Source organism: Mastigoproctus giganteus, chromosome 10 (assembly GCF_048544385.1).
Source record: "Mastigoproctus giganteus isolate SK-2022 chromosome 10, ASM4854438v1, whole genome shotgun sequence".
Lineage (NCBI taxonomy): Eukaryota > Metazoa > Arthropoda > Arachnida > Uropygi > Thelyphonidae > Mastigoproctus > Mastigoproctus giganteus.
Window position 1 is genome coordinate 124,718,052 of NC_143584.1, and position 24,511 is coordinate 124,742,562.

The window sequence follows — 24,511 nt, forward strand, 5'->3', positions numbered from 1 at the left end:
TCTCAAATGGCCTGCCGTGGAGTCCTTGCATGCGCTCGATGCGGTGCAAAGGACCACGAAACAACAGCATGTTCAGCCGCAAAACCCACCTGTATTAACTGTGAAGGCGAACACCCGGCCTATTCACGAGCATGCCAGAGGTGGAAAGAAGAAAAAGAAATTCAACGGCTGAAGGCAGAGCTAAATATATCATACCAGGAGGCAAGGAAATCGGTCAAACCCCTGAATATCAACAGACCTACCTACGCCCAGAAGGTAGCAGGGAGATGTTCCGTCGGAACTCAGACGGACATGACCATTCCTCCAAAGGAGTCTTTCACTCCCATCGCACGGTATTTATTAAGTTCACAAAAACCTGCACAAAAGGACCAGTCAGCTGCCACTCCTATATCGGTACCTCCTAATGCTCCACAAATTACAAAAGTAGATACGAAAGAAAAGAATAAGAAAGGGGAAGTCCCCCCTAGTTCCCAAGAAAAGATGGATGTAGAGCAGAAGGAGGTACCCGATGATTCAGTCTTGGAACTCTTTGCGGAGGAGGAAATGGACACGGGACAGCGTCCTTTCTTCCCCAAAAAAGATAAATCCAAGACTGATAAAAGTAAGCCCTCAGCACCTCGGAAGCCGCCTGATGGACCCACCAAGCCAAAATAATGGCTAAATTCCTACAATGGAATTGTCGTGGATTCCGGCGAAATATTGATGACATCAAGGCCCTCCTGCAAAAGCACGAGCCAGTTTGCTTTTGCTTGCAGGAAACATATCTAAAGGCAAATGATGATCCCACCATGCACAACATCACAGTTTTTCGAAAGGATAGAATTGCGGATGGCTCTGTACATGGGGGAGTGGCTATCCTTGTGGGTAACCAGACCCCAGTGCAGCCCTTGCTAATTACAACCAGCATAGAGGCTGTCGCAATTCGCCTTTCAGTGGGATTTTTATTAACTGTGTGCTCTATCTATTTGCCACCTGGGACTGACATCTCCCAGGCAGACCTTGATGATCTTCTAACGCAGTTGCCTCCCCCTTTCTTACTTCTCGGGGATATGAATGGACATAACACCCTGTGGGGTAGTGCTAACATCAACGGAAGGGGACGAGTCATAGAGCGAATGCTCAATGACAATGACCTTTCCCTTCTAAATACTGGAACAAACACCTTCTTCCACATGCCTACCCGTACTTTTTCTGCCATTGATCTCTCTATCTGCTCCCCTTCTCTACTCCCTTCACTTACTTGGGAAGTGGAGGAGAATCCGTACGGAAGCGATCACTTCCCTGTGATAACCTTGTTACACAGTGGGAGACCATGCCTTCCCTTCAGGTTACCACGGTGGAAGATTGATCAGGCTGACTGGACTGCCTTCCAACATCAGGCAAATTTTGATCTTAGCACAGTCAGTCAAGAGCCGATCAATGATGCAGTCAAGTACATCACAGAAAATATTGTCCAAGCAGCTGCGAATGCTGTTCCAAAAACATCTGCCCGGTTTCCACCATTTCCTAAACCTTGGTGGAATTCACAATGCACAGCGGCAAAAAAGGCTCAAAACAAAGCGTGGGGGATATTCCGCCGGTATCCCACCACGACCAACCTTGTCATCTTTAAACGTGCACGAGCCAAAGCACGATATATCCGCCGTCAGAGTCAAAAGGAATCGTGGATCCGTTTTACATCATCTATTAACCAGTCTACCAACTCTAAGGTAGTCTGGGATAAAATCCGGAAAATGAAGGGGAAATATACATCCCACCCTTCTTCAATCCTAGATTATAATGGATGCGCTATTGCAGATCCAACTGCAATAGCCAATGCTCTTGGGGAAACATTCTCTAACATCTCCGCAACATCCTCGTACTCCCCAGAGTTCCTGGTCCTGAAACATAAATTGGAAAAACAAGCACTTAATTTTAAGACCAAAGGCCTCTATCCCTACAACGGGGCGTTCACTATAGAGGAACTGAAAAGAGCCCTCACTCTTTCCAAAGCAAGTGCTGTTGGACCAGATGGCATCCATTATGAAATGATTAAATATCTTTCACCAAAATCTATGGATTGTCTGCTCCTTCTATATAACAGAATCTTTACTGAAGGGCAGTTTCCGGATTCCTGGCGAAAGGCAATCGTTCTTGCCTTCCCTAAGCCAGGAAAGGATCCAAAGGTCACCACCAACTATCGTCCTATTGCTCTGACTAGCTGTCTGTGCAAAATCCTGGAGAGAATGGTCAATTCTCGTTTAATATGGTATTTAGAATCAAATGACCTTCTCTCTAGCATCCAGTGCGGCTTCCGAAGGAACCGGTCCACTTTGGACCATCTTATTAGAATGGAAGCATCCATCCGGGATGCTTTCCTAAAACGCGAACACTTGGTGTCGGTGTTCTTTGACATGGAGAAAGCGTATGACACAACTTGGAGATTTGGCATCTTAAAAGATCTGCATCGCCTTGGTCTTAGGGGGCAACTCCCCATTTTTATTCAAAACTTTTTAGCCAATCGATCGTTCCAAGTTCGTGTGGGATCCTCACTCTCTCGCTCCTTTAGCCAAGACGAGGGAGTACCACAAGGATCAGTATTAAGTGTCACGCTTTTTGCCATAAAAATAAATTCCATCACAGAACAACTTCCTCCAACTGTAAACAGTGCCCTCTATGTTGATGACTTTAGCATTTTTTGCCAGTCGTGCAACATGAGGGTTATTGAAAGACAACTGCAGAAAGCCATTGATAATCTGAATTCCTGGGCACTTGCTAATGGCTTCAGGTTCTCGCCGCAGAAGACACTTTTGTCGCAAGCGTAATCTTCATCCTGAACCTGAATTAAGGCTCGGACAAAATGCTATTCCAGTAGCAGCGAACACAAAATTCTTGGGACTCATATTCGATAAAAAATTGACCTTTTTGGATCACATTCGCCAACTCCGCACAAAGTGCACAAAAGCCCTTAATATACTCCGCTCGCTGTCCTCCTTATCCTGGGGTGCAGACCGATGCACCCTTTTACGGCTTTACCGTGCACTTGTGCGATCCAAATTAGATTATGGGTCCCAAGTATATTCTTCAGCTAGAGATAGTGTCCTCCGATGGCTGGACCCTGTCCACCATCAGGCTATCCGTATCGCTACTGGAGCTTTTCGAACATCTCCTGTCCTGAGTCTATACGTCGAAGCAAACGAACCACCGTTATCGTTTCGACGTAAGCAGTTGTCTTTAAAGTACGCTTTAAAACTGAAATCCCTGCCAGACCATCCTACGTGGCCCTTCGTTTTTGAGCCACGATGGGAAAACTTGTACAATACCCGTAAGACTGCCAATCGTCCTTTTGGTATTCGTGTCCAAGAGCTACTCAACGAACTCAATATCAAGGTAGACAAGGTTGCCCAAACATCCAAGCAACCCTTTCCACCCTGGCATGCTCGTGTCCCGGCATGCGACTTGTCGTTTAGAAACTGGGGAAAATCGGACACTCCATCATGCGTCTACCTGCAGCTCCATTCAGCACACCGAACTGAATATTCCGACTTCGCGCCAGTCTACACAGACGGTTCGAAGTCAGAATCATATGTGGGATCTGCTGCTGTCTTCACAGACAGCACTATCTCAGAGCAGATTCCCTCTGAATGCAGCATATTTACTGCAGAGCTGCACGCTGTAGAGTTAGCCTTGGATCATATTAGTAAATGCCAATACCAACGGTTCATTTTATATTCCGACTCTCTTAGCATGTTACAGGCTGTAATATCTGTGAGGTATAATCCCCATCCAGTTCTGTCTAGCATTCAGCAGAAGATTCACGTTCTCCATGATCGTGAATATGACATCCGCTTCTGCTGGATTCCGAGCCACATTGGGATTAGGGGAAATGATTTGGCTGACGCCGCAGCCAAATCAGCAATTCCCAATAATAACCGATGCCTGTTAGTCCCTTATACAGACTACAGGCAAATAATACATCAAAACATACATTCCCAATGGCAGGACTCGTGGAATAGGCAGACTGCGAATAAATTATATTGTATAAAGCCTGTAATTGAACCGTGGCAGTCTTGTCTGCGCAGGAACCGTAAGGAGGAAGTTGTTCTAGCCCGTCTCCGCATCGGACACAGTCATCTTACACATTCTTTTCTGCTGAGGGCAGATGACTGTCCTATGTGCGAGCAATGCGACACCATTTTATCTATTAATCACATTTTAACCGTATGTCCACGTTTTAGACACGAACGTGATTTATACTTTACCGTTTTTAGTCATCTGGCTGAGCCTTATACACTCAGTCAGATTTTATCTGACAATGACCATGTGTCTGCTGTTTTTAGCTTTTTAAAATCAATAAACATTTTTACTGCCATATAAAATTTACATTTTATTGTTCTTTTCCATTGATTTATCTTTTACACATTTGTTATTATTTATTTTGACATGGTGACCTAACTAGTTAGGTCACTGAAAGTTTAAATTTTTATTAATGACATGGTCTTGGCGCATTATAGCCTTAGCAGCTAATGCGCCAATAAAACCAAACAAACAAACAAACAATCACACAGATATAAGGAATGCAGAACTGGAATTTGGGGAGTACAACGTCTACAGAAAGGATAGACTGGATAGGAAGGGAGGAGGGGTTATGCTATTAGTTAAGAAATACATAAAATCCAAGGAAGTGAAGCCAGTGGACATTGCTGGACAGTGCAGTGTCGAGTCAGTTTGATGTGACATAAGCATTGGGAGATCAAAATTGAGAGTAGCAGTGTGCTATAGGTCTAATGACTCTGATGAGTATAATAAGAAACTGTACAGGGAAATAGAGTGGGCCAGTAAATCAGAGAGTCTTATAATGGGAGGTTTTAATTTCCCAGATATTGACTGGAATTTCGGGGCTGGTCACTCACACACTAGCAAGGCTTTTGTGGATTTATTGGATGATTGTTTTCTACATCAGCATGTTCGGAAGGCAACTAGAGGGAGGAATACTCTTGATTTGATTATCAGCAGTGATTCTTCATGCATTAAGAATCTGCAGATAAATGAACTACTAGGTGGCAGTGATCAGTGTGCTGAAGTGGGATTTACTCAAAGAGGTAACTACCATTAGGGGTAAAGGGAAGGGTTATTGCTTTCGTAAAGGCGACTACGATGGACTGAGACAGTATTTAAATTCCATACAGTGGGACCAACTGATGATGTTACCAACAGCAAATGCAAAATGGGAAGCATTCAAAGAACTTATCTTGGAAGCTACTAGGCTTAACACACCAACCAAGAAATATTGTTCAAGGTTTAGGCCTAAATGGATGTCAGATGAACTGATGAGGCATATGGCAGAGAAGAAACATGCATGGTATACATACAAATTAACACATGACACAGAAGCCTATGATAGATACAAGTTGATCTGTAACCAAGTTACAAAGGAGGTTAGACAGACGAAGGCAGATTATGAGAAATCTTTGGCAAGGGATGCAAAGAAAAACAGCAAAGAGTTCTTTACTTATGTAAATTCTAGAAGGAAGGGGATGAATCAGATTGGACCACTTGATATTGATGGGTCAACTGTTGATGATCCTGCTCAGGTAGCTAACAAACTAAATGAATATTTTGCATCGACATTCACACATGAGTAGTTATTTAGCGAGGGGAAAGCCAGAGGTGTATTCAACTCTAGCAGTAAGCTGGAGAATCTTGTAATAACTGAGAGTAAAGTGGAGGAGAAATTGTTGAAGATAAACACAAGAAAGGCACCCGGGGTGGATGGGATCTATCCAGTTATATTAAAGGAGGCAGCAGAGGAAGTAAGCAAACCCTTAGCCATAATTATGAGAGCTTCCTTGGACTCAGGGGAGGCACCCCACAGACTGGAGATGTGCAAATGTGACCCAAAGTCAAAGGAGGATCAAAGGGTGACACAAGTAATTATAGACCTGTGAGTTTAACTTCTGTTCCAGGAAAATTAAAGGAGTCACTATTTAAAGAAGCACTGCAGGATCATTTAGACAAGACTTCAGTTATAGCTCGGACACAGCATGGTTTTGTTAAGGGGAAGTCTTGCCTGACCAATTTTATTGGATACTATGATGCAGTCACAAAGGAAATGGATGCAGAGAATAAGTTTGATATTATATACTTGGATCTTAGAAAGGCTTTTGATACTGTTGCACATGGAAGACTGCTGCACAAATTGGAGCAGTGTGACATTGGAGGCAAATTGCTGCTGTGGATAAAGGGGTGGCTGAGGGGGAGAAGACAGAGTGGTAATCAATGGACACTGCTCGTTGTGGACTAATGTTATTAGTGGAGTCCCTCAGGGCTCAGTCCATTATTGTTTTCTGTATTCATAAATGATATTGATGATGGTATATCAAGCTTAATGTCAAAGTTTACAGACGATACAAAGGTAGGCAGGATTGTCAAGGACACTACTGACACTATGCTGCAACAGGATCTGGAAAGGTTGAGCAGATGGGCTGAGAGGTGGCAAATGAAGTTTAACATTGACAATTGTAAAGTTACTATACATGGGAAATAGCAACCCCAGAGCAACGTATCAACTCTGTGGTACTACACTGACAGTGGTAGAGAATTAAAGGGACCTGGGGGTGGGTTGTGCAGGCAGATATGAAGTTCTCTGAGCAGTGCAGACGGGCTGCAAGAGTAGCTCATGGTGTATTGTCAATGATATATAGGAATTTTTCTAGCAGGGATAAGGAGGTGATTATTCCCTTGTATAAGGCAATGGTCAGGCCACACGTAGAGTACTGTATACAGGTCTGGAGGCCTCATTTCAAGAAGGATGTAGAGCTGCTGGAACGAGTACAGAGAAGGGCAACAAGATTAGTGAATGGAACAAAGGGGTGCTCTTACGAAGAAAGGCTTAAGTTTTGCAAATTACAGTGTCTGGAGACTAGGCACCAGCGAGGTGATCTGATAGAGGTGTATAAAGCCTTGAATGGTTTGAGCATGCTCAAGGCTGAACGCATTCTTCCTCTCGCTCAGAATAATCACCTGAGAGGGCATAAATTCTAATTGAGGAAAGACAGATGTAGGATAGATGTGCGGAAATTTGCCTTTAGCCAGCGGGTGGTTGGTTGGTGGAACAGACTTCCATCCCTTGTCGTGGAAGTTGATAGCCTAAATAAGTTTAAGGCTCAGCTGGACAGGTATTTTGAACGGACAGAAGGGTGAAGTGGAAGTGGTTTTATTTTTATTTATTTTATTTTATTTTTTTGCTGATGCTGGATAAGCTTGCTTTCTTGTATCAAATGCCTCTACTAATGCTAATTCCTCCATCCAGTTTGATAAACCTTGTCCTGCACAAACAGCTTTACCTTCTCAAATATCTGCTACCAATTCCTTAAATGCTGATACCCATGTAATTCTCCAGCAGAGCAAGGATAACTTAGTTGATTTTAATCCTTTCTAAAACTCAGTCCTGTCTTATATCTTGCAAAAGACTTCTCCCACTCCTATGTTTATCTTTGACAGTCTTGATTTCTAGGCGAGATAATACAGTTGAAGCTTTAACCCCCCCCAGGTGAATGAGAAAAATGGTTGTTATATCATAAGGATGTTAATTGATCATTCATAAAATCAGCAATAAACAAGTAACTGCTTAAATATTTAATGTAATTCTTCTAATACAATATAGTATAATTTTATTTATATGTACTACATTATTAAACAAGGAAATTATGATTATAAATTTTGGATTGATTATAGAATGCAGTAAGGTTACAATTAAATTGTAAATTTCACTATAGACCTATCAAGACCAACAAGAGAATTGTTTCATACATTAAAATGATCTGTAAAATCATGCTGTTTCAATGGTAGAGCATGTTTTTAAAGAGAATTATGAAGGTGCATGATAGCCATTTTTCACTTTTGCAGTTAGGCTGTGCTTGAAAAAATTGATGTAAAGTCCTAATCCTTGATGAGCATCTTTCATTGAAACTTCTCATTCAACCACAGTAGGTTGCTCATCTTCATCACTACAAATTTCAGGAGATTCCATTGTGCCTGCAATGAGTTCTTCTTTATCCATGCATATCTAGAAACATTCAATGTCTCCTTCCACTTCTGCATAATCTTTGAAGTTTAAGTTTTTCCTGTAAGTTCAGGTGATGATGGATATGCTGAAATACTGCAGAAGTGCAGAGACTCTGAAGAAATTAAGCGACAACTCAGCATTCTGATGGGTGCCTATGAGAGTTTGAGGTGTGGGGTAAATGCCCATAACCTGTCAGCTGCCAAACTCAATGCCAGAGCTCACTCCTGTGCATCAGGTAACACAGCGGCAATCTCCAAGGCAGAATGCACTGGTCCCACAAGAACTAGTTATTGTTGGTGACTCTATTGTCAGGGAGATGGGAATATAGTATCCCAAAAGGATAGGTGGAACAGGACCAGGGTATGTCTGCCAGGAGCAAAAGTTAATGATGTAGAGCAGATATAATCTTTTATGGGCACAAAAGGTGATATTGTTGTGCATGTTGGCACTGATGTACTTAACAAGTACAGGTCAATGCTGAAATAAGTTCAGTTAGGGTTAAATTTGAAAGTGTCTGCAATTCTGCCCAGACATGATAGGAGGGAGTATATAATGAGAGCCTTGTCAATTTGGCAAGGAATTTGGCCTTGGAGAGATTCTGCAAGGCTCGTGGGGTAGATTTTTTTTTTTTTTTTTTTTTTTTTTTTTTTTTTCAGCATGGTCTGTGCTTGATAACAGGAGAGACTGCTTCTACAAGGATGGGATACACTTAAATAGAAAGGGTGCAAGAATATTTGCTGATGCTATCAAGGCAGTGTTAGGATGAGTAAGAACAAGTGCATATATACTTGCATGTACACTAATGCTAGACGTATAGTAAATAAAATAGATGAATTTGAAGTGCTGATCAAGACATCAAAGGCAGATATTGTTGGAATATTGGAGACATGGTCTCACACAGATATAAGCAGTGCAGAATTGGAATTTGGGGAGTACAATATGTACAGGAAGAGAGGAGGGGGTTATGCTGTTAGTTAAGAAACACAATCTAAGGAAGTGTATCCAGTTGACACGGGTGGACAGTGCAATGTTGAGTCTGTTTGGTGTGACATAAACACTGGCAAAGTGAAAATGAGAGTAGGAGTATGTTATAGGCCTAATGACACTGATGAGTACAATGAGCAGTTATGCAGAGAAATAGAATGGGCAAGTAAATCAGAATGTCTTGTAATGCGGGATCTTAACTTTCCAGATATTGAATGAAATTTGTGAGTTGATCACTCACACGCTAGCAAGACTTTTGCAGATTTATTGGAGGACCTGTTTTCTACAGCAACATGTTTGAGGGGCAACCAGAGAGAGTAATACCGTTGATCTGATTATTAGCAGTTTTAGTGCATGCATTAGGAATTTGCAGATGAAGGAACCACTAGGTGACAGTGATCACAGTTTACTGATGTGGGATTTACTTTACGATGTAACTGTGATCAGGGGTAAAGGGAAGGGTTTTTGTTTTCGTAAAGGTGACTACAGAGGTCTCACACAGTTATTAAATTCTATAGAGTGGGATCAACTGATGATTTTACCAATGGTGAATTCTAAATGGGAAGCCTTCAGGGACTTAACCTTGGAGGCTACTAGGCTTTTCATACAAACTAAGAAATACTGTTCAAGTTTCAGTCCTAAATGGATATCGGATGAATTAATGAGGCAGAGAAGAAAAATTCATGGGATGAATATAAATTATCAGGTGACACAGAAGCCTACGACAGATACAAGGTAGTCTGTAATCAAGTCACAATGGAGGTTAGGCAGATGAAGGCAGATTATGAGAAATCTTTGGCAAAGGACGCAAAGAAAAACAGCAAAGAGTTATTTACTTATGTAAACTGTAGAAGGAAGGAATGAATCAGATTGGTCAACTTAACATTGATGGTTCGAATATTGATGATCCTGCTCAAGTAGCTGATAAAATGAATGAGTATTTTGCATCTACATTCACACATGAAGAGTTATTCAAGGAGAGGAATACCAGAAGTTTATCAAACTCTAACAGTGAGCTAAGTGATTTTGTGATAGCTGACAATAACGTGGAGGAGAAATTGTTGAAGTTAAAAATAAAAAAGGCACCTGGGGCAGATGGAATCTAACCAGTTATAATGAAGGAGGCAGAAGGGAAGTAAGCAAACCCTTAGCCATAATTATGAGAGATTCCTCGGACTCAGGGGACTGGAGTCCAAGGAAGTCAAGGGACTGGAGTCCATTTGCACATCTTCAGTACATGGACTGGAGATGGGCAAACATATCTCCAATTCACAAAGGGGGTTCAAAGAGTGATACAAATAATTATAGACCTGTTAGTTTAACTTCTGTTTTGGGGAAAATAATGGAGTCACAAGTTAAAGAGGTGATACAGGATCCCCTAGACAACACAGCAGCAATAGTTCAGACACAGCATGGGTTTGTTAAGAGGAAGTCTTGCCTGACCAATCTGATTGGATACTACTATGTGGTCACAAGGGAACTGGATGCTAAAAATAATTTTGTTATCCTATACTTGGATTTCAGGAAACTTTGTGAGACTGTTGCGTGTGGAAGACTGCTGAACAAATTGGAGCGATATGGCATTAATGACAAGTTACTGCAATGGATAAAGGGATGGTTGAGTGGGAGATGGTAGAGAGTGGTAATAAATGGACACTGCTCTACGTGGACTAATGTTATTAGCGGAGTACCCCAGGGTTCAGTGCTGGGCCCATCATTGTTTTGTGTATTTATCAATGAAGGTATATCAGACTTAATGTCCAAGTTTGCAGATGATTCAAATATTGGCAGGGTTGTTAATGACACTAAAGACAGTATGTTACTGCAACAGGATCTAGAAAAGTTAGGCAGATGGGCTGAGAAGTGGCAACTGAAGTTTCACATTGACAAAGGCAAAGTACTGCATATGGGTAACAGTAACCGAAGAGAAACGTACCAACTCTGTGGTACTACACTTAAGGAGGTGGAGAATGAAAAAGACTTTGGGGTAATTGTGCAGTCAGTGAAGTTCTCTGATCAGTGCAGACAGGTTGCCAGAGCAGGTCATGGAGTTTTGTCAATGATATATAGGAATTTTGCTAGCAGAGACAAGGAGTTGATTATCACTTTGTATAAGGCAATGGTCAGACCACACCATAAGTACTGTATACAGTTCTGGAGGTCTCATTTTAGGAAGGATGTAGAGTTGCTAGAACGAGTACAGAGAAGGGCAACAAGATTGGTGAGAGGAACAAAGAAGTGCACTTATGAAGAAAGGCTTAAGTTCTGCAAGTTGCAGCATTGGGAGACTAGGCACCTGCGAGATGATCTGATTGAGGTCTATAAGGCCTTGATTGGTTTGAGCAGGCTCAATGCTGACGGGATACTTCCGCTTGCTTAGACTAAGAACCTGAGAGGACATAGATTCAAATTGAGGAAAGACACTTGTAGAATAGATGTGCTGAAGTTTGCCTTTAGCCAACAGGTAGTTGATTGCTGGATCAAACTCACATCTGTTGTGGAAGTTGATAGCTTAAATAAATTTAAGGCTGAACTAGACAAACATTTGGAGTGACCTGGATTGGTGAAATGGGAAGGGTGTTTTTTTTTGGCTGATGCTGTATAAGCTTGCTTTCTTGCATCATATGCAACAACTAATGCTAATGCTAATTTTTTCCCTATTATCGCACTGTTCTTTGCAGGTAATAGAGGAAGAAGCACGTGAAACTTCACACATTATATCATTCAGGGTGAATGATATAATGTGTGAAATTGGGATCAAGTTGATTTCATCTACTTGATCCCATGCTGGAACACAAATACATTTTCCACAGGATGTCGATTTCACATTGAATTTTGCTTTCAAGATATAGCACAATTTTGTTTAATAGCATTCTTCGGTAGTTTTTCTTAAAACACTGGATTACACTTTGATCAAGTGGCTGAAGAACTGACGTCATATTTGGTGGTAGGTACCCAACAGTGATTGCACATAGGATGCTTACATGACAATGAGGGGTGCAGTTATTGACAAACAGCAAAATTTTTATATTCTTCTTGCTCATCCTGCGATCTGTCTCTTATCCATTATTTGTTGATTTGTGATGTCATCCGTGCCTTTTGGTTTGCTTCATACATAGTCAGTAGTGTCTTCCAACCTTTAATGTATTGAGGCATTTCCAGTGATTAAAAGAGGAAGCTTCTCTGTGACAGACATTATTATTTATTATTGTCATCATCAGCCATATGGTGCAAAGAAGCCTGAGGCTTATGCTGCACTGGCCAAAAAACAATTTCTGAGTTACTCTGACACACACACACACACACACACACACACACACACACACACACACACACACACACACACACACACACACACACACGAGAGAGAGAGAGAGAGAGAGAGAGAGAGAGGAATGTTTACACCAATATTGCATAAATTATCAGCAGATACAAAGCTTATCGTAGATATAAGAGGGCATCCACCCTGTCCTTCAAGAGCTTGAAGGACAGGGTGGATGCCCTCGAAAGATTAAAAGTGAGGGGCCCATCAAGCTCTCAGCTGCCCACACCAATGCCAGAGCTTGCACTTGGTCATCACGCAACACAGCGGCAGCCCCCAAGGTAGAATGCGCTGGTCCCAAAGGAACTAGTAGTTGTTGGTGACTCTATTGTCAGGGAAATGGGAAATGTGCTTTGTAAAAAGGATAGGTGGAACAGGACCAGGGTATGTCTGCCAGGGGCAAAGGTTGATGACGTTGTAGAACGGATATCATCTTTCAAGGACGCAAACGTGATATAGTTTTACACGTTGGCACTAATGATATTAAGAGTAGGAGACCGGCAGAATTACTTAACAAGTACAGGTCACTGTTGAAAAAAAAGCCGTGAATTAGGGTTGAATTTGAAAGTGTCTGCAATTCTGCCTAGACACGATAAGAGGGAGTTAATGATGAGAGCCCTGTCGATCAATTCGGCCCTGGAAAGATTGTGCAAGGCTCAAGGGGTAGAATTTTTTTCAGCCTGGTCTGTACTTGTTAACAGGAGAGACTGCTTCTACAGGGATGGGATACACTTAAATAGAAAGGGTGCAAGAATGTTTGCTGATGCTATCGAGGCAGTGTTAGGTGGGTCGGAAAACTGCTAGATTGGGGGGATACAAGGACTAATAGATTAACAGTAGCCACTGGCAGAGGTGAAAGTGATTCTTGCACTGCTTCTATTGGAATGAGCCGCAGCCTGGAAAATAGGATGCAGGATATTTCAGAGATTGCTGGGAATCATTGGGTACAAGTAAACACATGGGTTAGCATTAGCATTAGTAGAGGCATTTGATGCAAGAAAGCAAGCTTATGCAGCATCAGCCAAAAAAAAAAAAAGAAAGTAACATAAATAAAAATAACCACTTCCACTTCACCCCTCTGTTCATTCAAAATACCTGTCCAGCTGAGCCTTAAACATATTTAGGCTATCAACTTCCACGACAAGGGATGGAAGTCTGTTCCACCTACCAACCACCCGCTGGCTAAAGGCAAATTTCCGCACATCTATCCTACATCTGTCTTTCCTCAATTTGAATTTATGCCCTCTCAGGTGATTATTCTGAGCAAGAGGAAGAACCCCATCAGCATTGAGCATGCTCAAACCATTCAAGGCTTTGTACACCTCTATCAGATCACCTCGCTGGTGCCTAGTTTCCAGACACTGTAATTCGCAAAACTTAAGCCTTTCTTCGTAAGAGCACCCCTTTGTCCCATTCACCAATCTAGCTGCCCTTCTCTGTACTCGTTCCAGCAGCTCTACATCCTTCTTGAAATGAGGCCTCCAGGCCTGTATACAGTACTCTAGGTGTGGCCTGACCATTGCTTTATATAAGGGAATAATCACCTCCTTATCCCTGCTAGAAAAATTACTATATATCATTGACAATACACCATGAGCTACTCTTGCAGCCCGTCTGCACTGCTCAGAGAACTTCATATCTGCCTGCACAACTACCCCCAGGTCCCTTTCATTCTCTACCACTGTCAGTGTAGTACCACAGAGTTGATACGTTGCTCTGGGGTTGCTGTTTCCCATATGTAGTACTTTACATTTGTCAATGTTAAACTTCATTTGCCACCTCGAAGCTCATCTGCTCAACCTTTCCAAATCCTGTTGCAGTAGCATAGTGTCAGTAGTGTCCTTGACAACCCTGCCAACCTTCGTATCGTCTGCAAACTTTTACATTAAGCTTGATATACCATCATCAATATCATTTATAAATACAGAAAACAATAAAGGACCCAATACTGAACCCTGAGGGACTCGACTAATAACATTAGTCCACAATGAGCAGTGTCCATTGATTACCACTCTCTGTCTTCTCCCCCTCAACCACCCCTTTATCCATAGCAGCAATTTGCCTCCAATGCCACACTGCTCCAATTTGTGCAGCAGTCTTCCATGTGCAACAGTATCAAAAGCCTTTCTAAGATCCAACTATATAATATCAAAGTTATTCCCTGCATCCAGTTGTTTTGTGACTGCATCATAGTATCCAATCAAATTGGTCAGGCAAGACTTACCCTTAACAAAACCATGCTGTGTCCTAGCTATAACTGAAGTCTTGTCTAGATGATCCTGCAGTGCTTCTTTAACCAGTGCCTCCATTAATTTTCCGGGAACAGAAGTTAAACTCACAGGTCTATAATTACTTGTGTCAGCCTTTGATCCCCCTTTGTGAATTGGGGTCACATTTGCACATCTCCAGTCCGTCCGTACCTCTCCTGAGTCCAAGGAAGCTCTCATAATTATGGCTAAGGGTTTACTTACTTCCTTTGCTGCCTCCTTTAATATAACTGGATAGATCCCATCCACCCCAGGTGCCTTTCTTGTGTTTATCTTCAACAATTTCTTCTCCACTTTGCTCTCAGTTATTACAAGATTCTCTAGCTTACTGCTAGAGTTGAATACACCTCTGGCATTCCCCTCACTGAATAACTCCTCATGTGTGAATGTCGATGCAAAATATTCATTTAGTTTGTTAGCTACCTGAGCAGGGTCATCAACAGTTGACCCATCGATCTCAAGTGGACCAATCTGATTCATCCCCTTCCTTCTAGAGTTTACATAAGTAAAGAACTCTTTGCTGTTTTTCTTTGCATCCCTTGCCAAGGATTTCTCGTAATCTGCCTTCGCCTGCCTAACCTCCTTTGTAACTTGGTTGCATATCAACTTGTATCTATCATAGGCTTCTGTGTCATGTGGTAATTTGTAAGTATCCCATGCATTTTTCTTCTCTGCCATATGCCTCATTAGTTCATCTGACATCCATTTTGGCCTAAACCTTGAACAATATTTCTTAGTTGGTATGTAAAGCCTAGTAGCTTCCAAGATAAGTTCTTTGAATGCTTCCCATTTTGAATTTGCTGTTGGTAACATCATCAGTTGGTCCCACTGTATAGAATTTAAATACTGTCTCAGTCCATCGTAGTCGCCTTTACGGAAGCAATAACCCTTCCCTTTACCCCTAATGGTAGTTACCTCTTTGAGTAAATCCCACTTCAGCACACTGTGATCACTGCCACCTAGTGGTTCATTTATCTGCAGATTCTTAATGTATGAAGAATCACTGCTGATAATCAAATCAAGAGTATTACTCCCTCTAGTTGCCTCCTGAACATGCTGATGTAGAAAGCAAGCATCCAATAAATCCAGAAAAGCCCTGCTAGTGTGTGTGTAACCAGCCCCCAAATTCCAGTCAATATCTGGGAAATTAAAATCTCCCATTATAAGACTCTTTGATTTACTGGCCCACTCTATTTCCCTGTACAGTTCCTTGTTATACTCATCAGAGTCATTAGGCCTATAGCACACTCCTACTCTCAATTTTGATCTCCCAATGCTTATGTCACACCAAACTGACTCGACACTGCACTGTCCAGCAATGTCCACTGGCTTCACTTCCTTGGATTTTATGTATTTCTTAACTAATAGCACAACCCCTCCCCCCTTCCTATCCTGTCTATCCTTTCTGTAGACGTTGTACTCCCCAAATTGCAGTTCTGCATCCCTTATATCTGTGTGTCACCACGTCTCTGATATCCCAACAATATCTGCCTTCGATGTTTTGAGCAATACCTCAAATTCATCAAATTTATTTACTAAACTCCTAGCATTGGTGTACATGCAAGTATACATGCACATGTTTCTATTCTTAGCTACCCTAACACAACCCATGTGTTTACTTGTACCGCAATGGCTCCCAGCAGTCTCTGAAATACCATGCATCTTGTTTTTCAGGCTTCTGCTCATTCTAATAGACGCAGTGCAAGAATCTCTTTCACCTCTGCCAGTGGCTACTGTCTATCTATTGGTCTTTGTCTCCCCTCAAGCTAGCAGTTTTCCGACCCACCTAACACTGCCTCGATAGCATCAGCAAATATTCTTGCACCCTTTCTATTTAAGTGTATCCCATCCCTGTAGAAGCAATCTCTCCTGTTAACAAGTACAGTCCAGGCTGAAAAAAATTCTACCCCTTGAGCCTTGCACAATCTTTCAAGGGCCGAATTGATCGACTAGGCTCTCATCATATACTCCCTCCTATCGTGTCTGGGCAGAATATAATGCTAATAAGCTGGTCTGTAATCAAGTCACAAAGGATGTTAGGCAGGCAAAGGCAGATTACAAGAATTATTTGGCAAAGAATGCAAAGAAAAACAGCAAAGAGTTCTTTACTTATGTAAACTCTAGAAGGAAGGGAATGAATCGGATTGGTTTGACTGTCAATGATCCTGCTAGCTGACAAACTGAATGAGTATTTTGCATCTACATTCACACATGAGGAATTCTGTTGGGAAGTGGAGGCCAGAAGACTATCAAACTGTAAAAGGGAGCTAAATGATTTTGTAATAACTGAGAGCGAGGTAGAGGAGAAATTGCTGAAGTTAAATTGCTGCCTCCTTTATATTAAGGAGGCTTACTTCTTTTGCTGTCTCCTTTATATTAAAGGAGGCAGCAAAAGAAGTAAGCAAATCCTTAGCCATAATTATGAGAGCATCCTTGGACTCAGGGGAGGTCCCCACAGACTGTAGATGTTCAAATGTATCCCCTATTCACAAAGGGGGATCAAAGTGTGATAGGAGTAATTACAGACCTGTTAGTTTAATTTCTGTTTCAGAGAAAATAATGGAGTCACTAGTTAAAGCATTGCAGAATCATCTAGACAGAACTGCAGTAATAATTCAGATACAGCATGGGTTAGTTAATGGGAAGTCTTGTCTGATCAATTTCATTGGATATATTGATGTGGTTACAAAGGAACTGGATGCAAAAAATAATTTTGATATTATATACTTGGATTTCAGGAAAGCTTTTGATACTGTTGCGCATGGAAGACTACTGTACAAATTGGAGCAGTATGGCATTAAGGGAAAGTTGCTATAATGGATAAAATGATGGTTGAGTGGGAGAAGACAGAGTGGTAATCAGTGGACACTGCTCTTCATGGACTAATGTTATTAGTTCCCCCATGGTTCGGTGTTGGGCGGCCCATTGTTATTTTTCATATTTATGAATGATAGGTAGGTAGATAGGTAGGTATAGGTATGTTGTGAGAATCTGACGGCTCCGGGGATTTCTCCCATCTCCGAATGATATTGATAAAGGTATATCTCGCTTAATGTCCAATTTTGCAGATAATACGAAGGTTGGCGGGGTCATTAATGACAGTAATGAGAGTACGCCACTGCAAGAGGATCTAGAAATGATGGGCAAATGGGCTGTGAGAGGTGGAAACTGAAGTTTAACATTGACAAATGCAAATTACTGCATATGGGTAGCAGTAACTCTAGATAATGTACCAACAGTGCAGTACTACATCCAGGATAGTGGAGAATGAAAAAAGAATTTGGGGTGATTGTGCAGTCAGATATGAAGTTTTATGAGAGTGCGGACAGGCTGTAAGAGCAGTTTATGGGCTCTTGTCCTTATGGGCTCAGCTGGTTTCTTTGGGTTGCTCTTACTAAGCAAGGCAAGTTCCTACAAATTGCAGCATCTGGAGACTAGGCACCTGTGAGGTTATCTGATTATGGATAAGACTTTGAATGGTTTGAGCAAGCTTAATGCTGGTGGGATTTTTCCTCTAATTCAGATTATTCACCTGATGGGGCATAAATTCAAATTGAGGAAAGACAGTTGTAGAATAGATGCACAGAAATTTGCATTTAGCGAGCGGGTGGTTGACTGCTGGAACAAATTTCCATATGTGGTTGTGGTGGAAGTTTACAGCTTAAATAAATTCAAGGCAGAACTAGCTGTATAAGCTTGCTTTCTTGATTCGTATTCCTCTACTAATGCAAAGTGTATAAGTTATTTTGGGGTTGCTGTTCCCTAGTGGAAGCCTTTGCATGAATCATAGATGCCACTTTGTTTTTTCTTTTTTATTTTTTTATCCTTGTGCCTTGTTAAAATCAAACTGATGTTTGAGGGACCCTACTTTTGTTGTTACACCAATCTGAAAATATCCATTAACTGCAACCCTCTGCCTCCTGAAGAATATCCATTAATTGCAACCCCTGCCTCCTATTCTGTGATCCATCTTAGAATCTTGCTTGTGATTCCCAATATGTTCCAGCTTGTATAATAACCTCTCATAAGGGACTGAGTCAAATGCCTTGCTAAAATTCAAATAAACTGTCAATTTCCTACATCCACCTCACGGGTAACTGTGTCAAAATAGCTAACCAATGTTAGTTAAACATGATTATCCCTTAACAAAACCATGTGTGCCTTCAGAATTTCATTTCTATCTAAATATCTCTGATTACACATTTTCTCCAAGATTTTCCTTACCACTGAAGTCAGGTTGACTGTTCTGTTTCTGTAGTTACTCACTTCACTCTTAGTGGCCTTTATGTATAATGCACTTCAGTCCAAAGGAATCTCTCCTAAATCCAGTGATGCCCTCATAATTAACCCTAATGGTTCAATGGAATCTCTGGTTGCCACCCCTAAAATTACTGAGTATATGGCGTCAACTTCAGGAGCCTTGTCTTTAGGCTCAAGTTTTATGATGAAAATTATCCATAATTTCGAAATCAATTTTATATCTCTGCCTCAATTACACAGCCTCTCCTCCTGAATGGCCTTTTGCCAGTAAAGATCAATGTGAAAAGTTTTTATGATGAAAATTATCCATAATTTCGAAATCAATTTTATATCTCTGCCTCAATTACACAGCCTCTCCTCACCCTGAATGGCCTTTTGCCAGTAAAGATCAATGTGAAATACCTATTCCATTCATCAGCTGGGTTATCTGAGACTTTCCCCACACCCATTACACAAGGGTTCAGCCCAATTCATTTACTTCTTTGTATTCACATACACGAAAAACTCCTGGTTCCCATTCTCTGCTCTCTTAGCCAGTCTCATATGCAGCCTTTGCCACTGTAATCTCATTGGTGGTACTGTTAAAGATTAACCCCAGGGGCTCATATCTGGTGAGTATGGGCTTGGCACACCCAGAGCCCTCAGCTGGATATCATCTTTCTTGGTGATTTCTTTCTCTCTCTCTCTCTCTCTCTCTCTCTCTCACACACACACACACACACACACACACACACACACACACACACACACACACACACACACACACACACTTTTTTTGGCTGGTGCAGCATAAGCCTCAGGCTTCCTTGCACCATATGGCTCATAATAATAATCAGTTGTAGCTGTTAATCGAATCCTAAAGTATAAATCAGTCTGCATTTAACTATTGATGGCTAAGGAGTGCAAAAAGAGGTAGCAAAGGATTCTTTGCATATGTTAAAACTGGAAGGAAAGGAATGAATTACATTGGCCCACTTGATATTAATGGTGTAACTATTGAAGATCTTCTACAAGTTGCTGATTTAAAAAAAAAATAAATAAAAGTAATTTTTATCTACATTCACACATGAAGAAACTTTTAGAGATAGGGATAATTGAAATCTGTGTAATACTTATTGAGTGTTATGATTTTATGATAACTGAAAGGAAGTAGGAAGAGGGATTATTGTGGCTAAAGGTGAACAACACACCTGGGCTTGATGGAATCTATCCAATTATAATAAAAGAAACACCAGAAAGGTAATTTATATTTAATTGTATTCATTGTCAAAATAATTAAATGAAAATTCCTTTGACTTAGTGGTAATGTCATGGTATATACAAGTTTTTTTTTGTTTTTTTTAAGCTATAATATGATAACATCTTTGGATCCTAGAGAAGTCCCTACAGATTGGAGATGTGCAAATATGTCTCCCATTCACAAAGATGATATAGACCTGCAAGCTTGACTTCTGAACCAGGGAAAATAATAGTCAACAGTTTTAAATAATGCATGAAAGACCATTTCAATAGGAATGGAGCTATAGCATCACCTTGAGATCAAGGGGAAAAACAAGTACAAGAACTTTGCTTTTTAAAGCATAATTGCAATTATTCTGTTTTTCATTCTCTCTAAATGAAGGTAAAATTGCCCCGTTTTCTGATGAGCCAAAACATTATGACCAAAGAGTCGTTATGCAAGTTGAAACAACTGCAGGTGAACTAAGGTGCATGCACGGGTTGAGACATGGTATAAAACACACCTGTTACCCTTGTTTTTCAGATATAAAAGGCAGCGGACTTAAGTGAGTTTGACAAAGGCCAAATTGTAATGGCCAGACGTCTGGGCATATCCAAAACGGCACAGCTGGTGGTGTGCTCATGATCAGCCATGGTTAGTACCTACCAAAAATGGTCCGAGGAGGGGAAACCCACAAACCGCTGGCAAGGTGTTGGACGACCACGGCTCATTGATTCTTGAAGGCTCTCCCGGATGGTACATGGCTACTGTGGCACAATTCGCCAGTAATTGGAATGCTGGTGATGGGGTAATGTATCACAACACACAGTACCTAGAACCCTGTTGAAAATAGGGCTGCGTAGGCCGCAAGCCACTCCAAGTAAATATGCTAATCACGGTTCACCGGCGACAGCGCCTACAATGGGCACGTGAGCATCAAAACTGGACCTTGAGTGAATGGAAGGTTGTCCGGTCCGATGAATCATGTTGCATCACGTGGATGGCCAGGTATGTGTGTGTGTCATTTACTTGGGGAAGTGATGGTGCCTGGATGCATTATGGGATGAAAACTTGCCAGTGGCGGCGACGTCATGCTTTGGGCGATGTTTGCTGGGATACCCTGGGTCCAGTCATCCATGTGCCGGGCACTCTGACATCTACCACATATCTAAACATCATTGCTGACTAGGTACATCCGTTCATGGCAATGATCTTTCCCTCTGGTGGTGCCATCTTTCAGCAGGATAATGCGCCATGCCACACTGCCTGGATTGTTCGAGACTGGTTCGCAGAACACGAGGAAGGCTTCCAGGTATTGCCCTGGCTTCCAAATTCCCCAATGAGCATTAATCTCATTGAGCACCTGTGGTTTGTGTTGGAACTTCAACTCCGATCTGCGGCGTCTCAACCACAGACCTTATAGGAGTTCTGCTGAGTTAAATGATCTGCTGGTTACGTGTTAGTACCAGATACCAAAGGACACATTTAGAAAATCTTGTAGCATCCATGCCTCACTGGGTACAAGCTGTTTTGGCTGCAGATGGAAGACCAACATCATATTAGGTAGGTGGTCATAATGTTTTGGCTCATTGGTGTATACAAACTTTTCACAAACAAACGTTAAGTCAGGATTAAAATGAAGGAAGATAGCAGTCTTATATTGGTAATGGATATTAAATGGGGATCTTTGATGTTTTTTACATCACATAGCTGCACCATGTGACTTAAAAAAAAAGTTTAAGTTGCGATATCTAACTTAAAATGAAAGCAGGCCTTGGTGCGAGGTAACTAAATTTTTTTAAGTTAAATAAATATTAATTATCCTTATATTTCATAATACTCAAATATTAAAAGGACAGTGTACCCTAGTGGACATCTATAAAAGGGATACATTTGTGAATACTTGGGCTATGATACGTAGAACACTTCTGTATGATACTCTCCAGAAATTAAAACAAAAGCAATTAAAAATTTGAAAATCTTACATTACAGTAAGAAATCATTAAAAATCAATTGAACATAATTAAAAATTAATTTAATACAATTAAAAATTAAGTGAAAAATTAATTTAACAAAAAAATTGCAAAACGATTTTCCTTAAGAAAATCTAGAGGGTCCTGAGGAAGGAAAATTGTTTTGCAATTTTTTCGTTAAATTAATTTTTTACTTTATTTTTAATTGTGTTTAATTGATTTTTAATTTCTTACTGTAATGTGAGATTTTTGATTTTAATTGTTTTTGTTTTAATTTATGGTGAGTATCATACGGAAGTGTTCTACGTATTGTATTGAGGTAAACTTTTATTCTTTTATTATTATTATTATGCCATATGGTGCAAGGAAGCCTGAGGCTTATGCTGCACCAGCCAAAAAAACCAAAAAAAAAAATTCTGACCTACCGAGAGAGAGAGAGAGAGAGAGAGAGAGAGAGAGAGAGATAAAAGAGAAATCACCAAGGAAGAGAAGAATGATATCCAGCTCAGGACCCTGGGTATGCCAAGCCCAGCCCATACTCACCAGATGTGAGCCCCTGGGGTTAAACAAATATGCATGCTTTCATAATTCAACAGGATTTCCAGTGAAGGTCATTATTATGGTAATGCTAATTAGATTTGTGGACATAGATTCTTCACAAAGTAGATGACATAATATATTGAATGTTCACCACTTTAAGGAATGTTTACAAACTTATTTGGAATGCCTGAGACTATTCCACTGGGGAACATTACCTAGCAACTTTCCAAACTAAGAGATGCTTTTTTTTATTCTGTCGCCAGAATTTAAAAAAAAAAACAAAACCACTAATGCACTGCATAGATAAATTTGGCCAGTAGCACATAGGGATTTTCCTCATTTACTAATATACTTTGATTTAAAAAAAAAAAAGAAAAAAAAGCTATGTGATGATTGGTATTACTTTCATAACTGCTTTCTTCCACTCAGCAGTGAAAAACGGTATTCATTTAGTAAGCTACATTCAAAGGTTTTAGCTGGGTGGGTAAAGTGCCTGCCTGGCAACCCAAAGGTCGTGGGTTCGAATCCCGCCTCGGGCTTGGATCAGAGTACTGCAAAAACCTTGGGTGGTGCACTATGGCCACAGAAGCCGATGCACCAAAAACTAACTTAAAAAAAAAAAAAAAAAATCAAAGGTTTTATCAGTTTGTTTGTGTGCAGGATTCTCTGTGGAATACTGTTTGAAATTTTGCTGTACATTTTTATGTCTTAATTTTCTAAGAAACAATTTCTTGCTGTTTGTATCAGGGCTGTATGCAAATAAAGGAGGGGTTTGACCAATAAATTGAGGGGGGGGGTTGTATCCTGTTACATCAAAAGAATTCTGTGAGCAAAAACAATGCATATGGACCTAAAATTAGTAAGTAATCTAATTTTACATAATGAAAATGAAACTGGCAAAATGAAATTCTCCAGACAAAGCAGTTCATGTTCATTTTTACTAAAAGTTAAATGTTTATTATTTCCTAAAAGTTAGTAAACTGAAATAAATTGTATAGTGATAATCAATAAACTCCAAGGTAAGCAACCAGTTGCAGTGAATTTCATTTTTCAACTTATTGAAACTGGCTGCACTGACTTCTGTAAAGCAGACATCAGTGCAGATGAGGAAAAAGTGTCCTCTATACAGAGGACACTTTTCCTCACCCAGTGGTGTCCATTTTAGAGGTTTCATTGTAGTATGCTATAATGAGAACATTGTCAATTTCTTAATTATTATGTGCTTTGTATAAATTCAAATAAAGAATTTGGTTGGTTCGATGTGTGTTTTTTTTTTTTTTGTATTGATTATGAAAAGAATCTGATTTCTGTGTATATTATTATATCTTTTCACCTTTGTTAGGGTACCAACAGTCTTAATCAACGATTACTGTCCCTTATCAATGCTTCTGGAAAGCTTCACATGGTTCCTGCTTCTCTTAATGACAGATATGTTATTAGATTTTGTGTCTGTGCACAGCATGCAACAGATGATGATGTCATTCATGCTTGGGAAGTTATTTCACAATTCACATCTGACTTGATAGAAATTATCAAGGTGGATAGCAACAAGGAAGCAACTAAGGTAATGCTACTTTTGTTTTGGGACACTTGCTCAGTTTTAAATGGTGTTTCATATGGTTAATAGAAAATTTAATTTATTTTAAAGTGCTGCCTCTCACTAAAATATGTATTGGCACATTAGATCAGTAATGCAGATCTGTATTGGAACATAATAAAATGACTGAACAAAATGAAAGCATATATATGTGAAATAGTTCCACTGTTATGGAATTGTCAAGGTGGCAAGAAAATTGAAAATGCATTCTGAAACATATACATTTACTGTTGTTAAATGTAAAAGAAACAATATAGCCAAAGAAGCTCTTGCCAAAAAAAAAAAAAAAAAAAAAAATTTAC

The 24,511-nt window shown here is 40.5% G+C and overlaps 1 protein-coding gene across 1 annotated transcript in view; it reads left to right on the top strand.

The window, feature by feature from the left end:
* Positions 1-24,236, top strand: part of Tdc2 (Tyrosine decarboxylase 2) — a 412,627-nt gene extending 388,391 nt beyond the window's left edge. Inside the window, exon 15 of the mRNA XM_090383012.1 lies at positions 23,955-24,236. Coding sequence (XP_090239138.1) covers positions 23,955-24,236 — 282 coding nt within the window. The remainder of the gene's footprint in view (positions 1-23,954) is intronic.
* Positions 24,237-24,511: the final 275 nt, after the last annotated feature.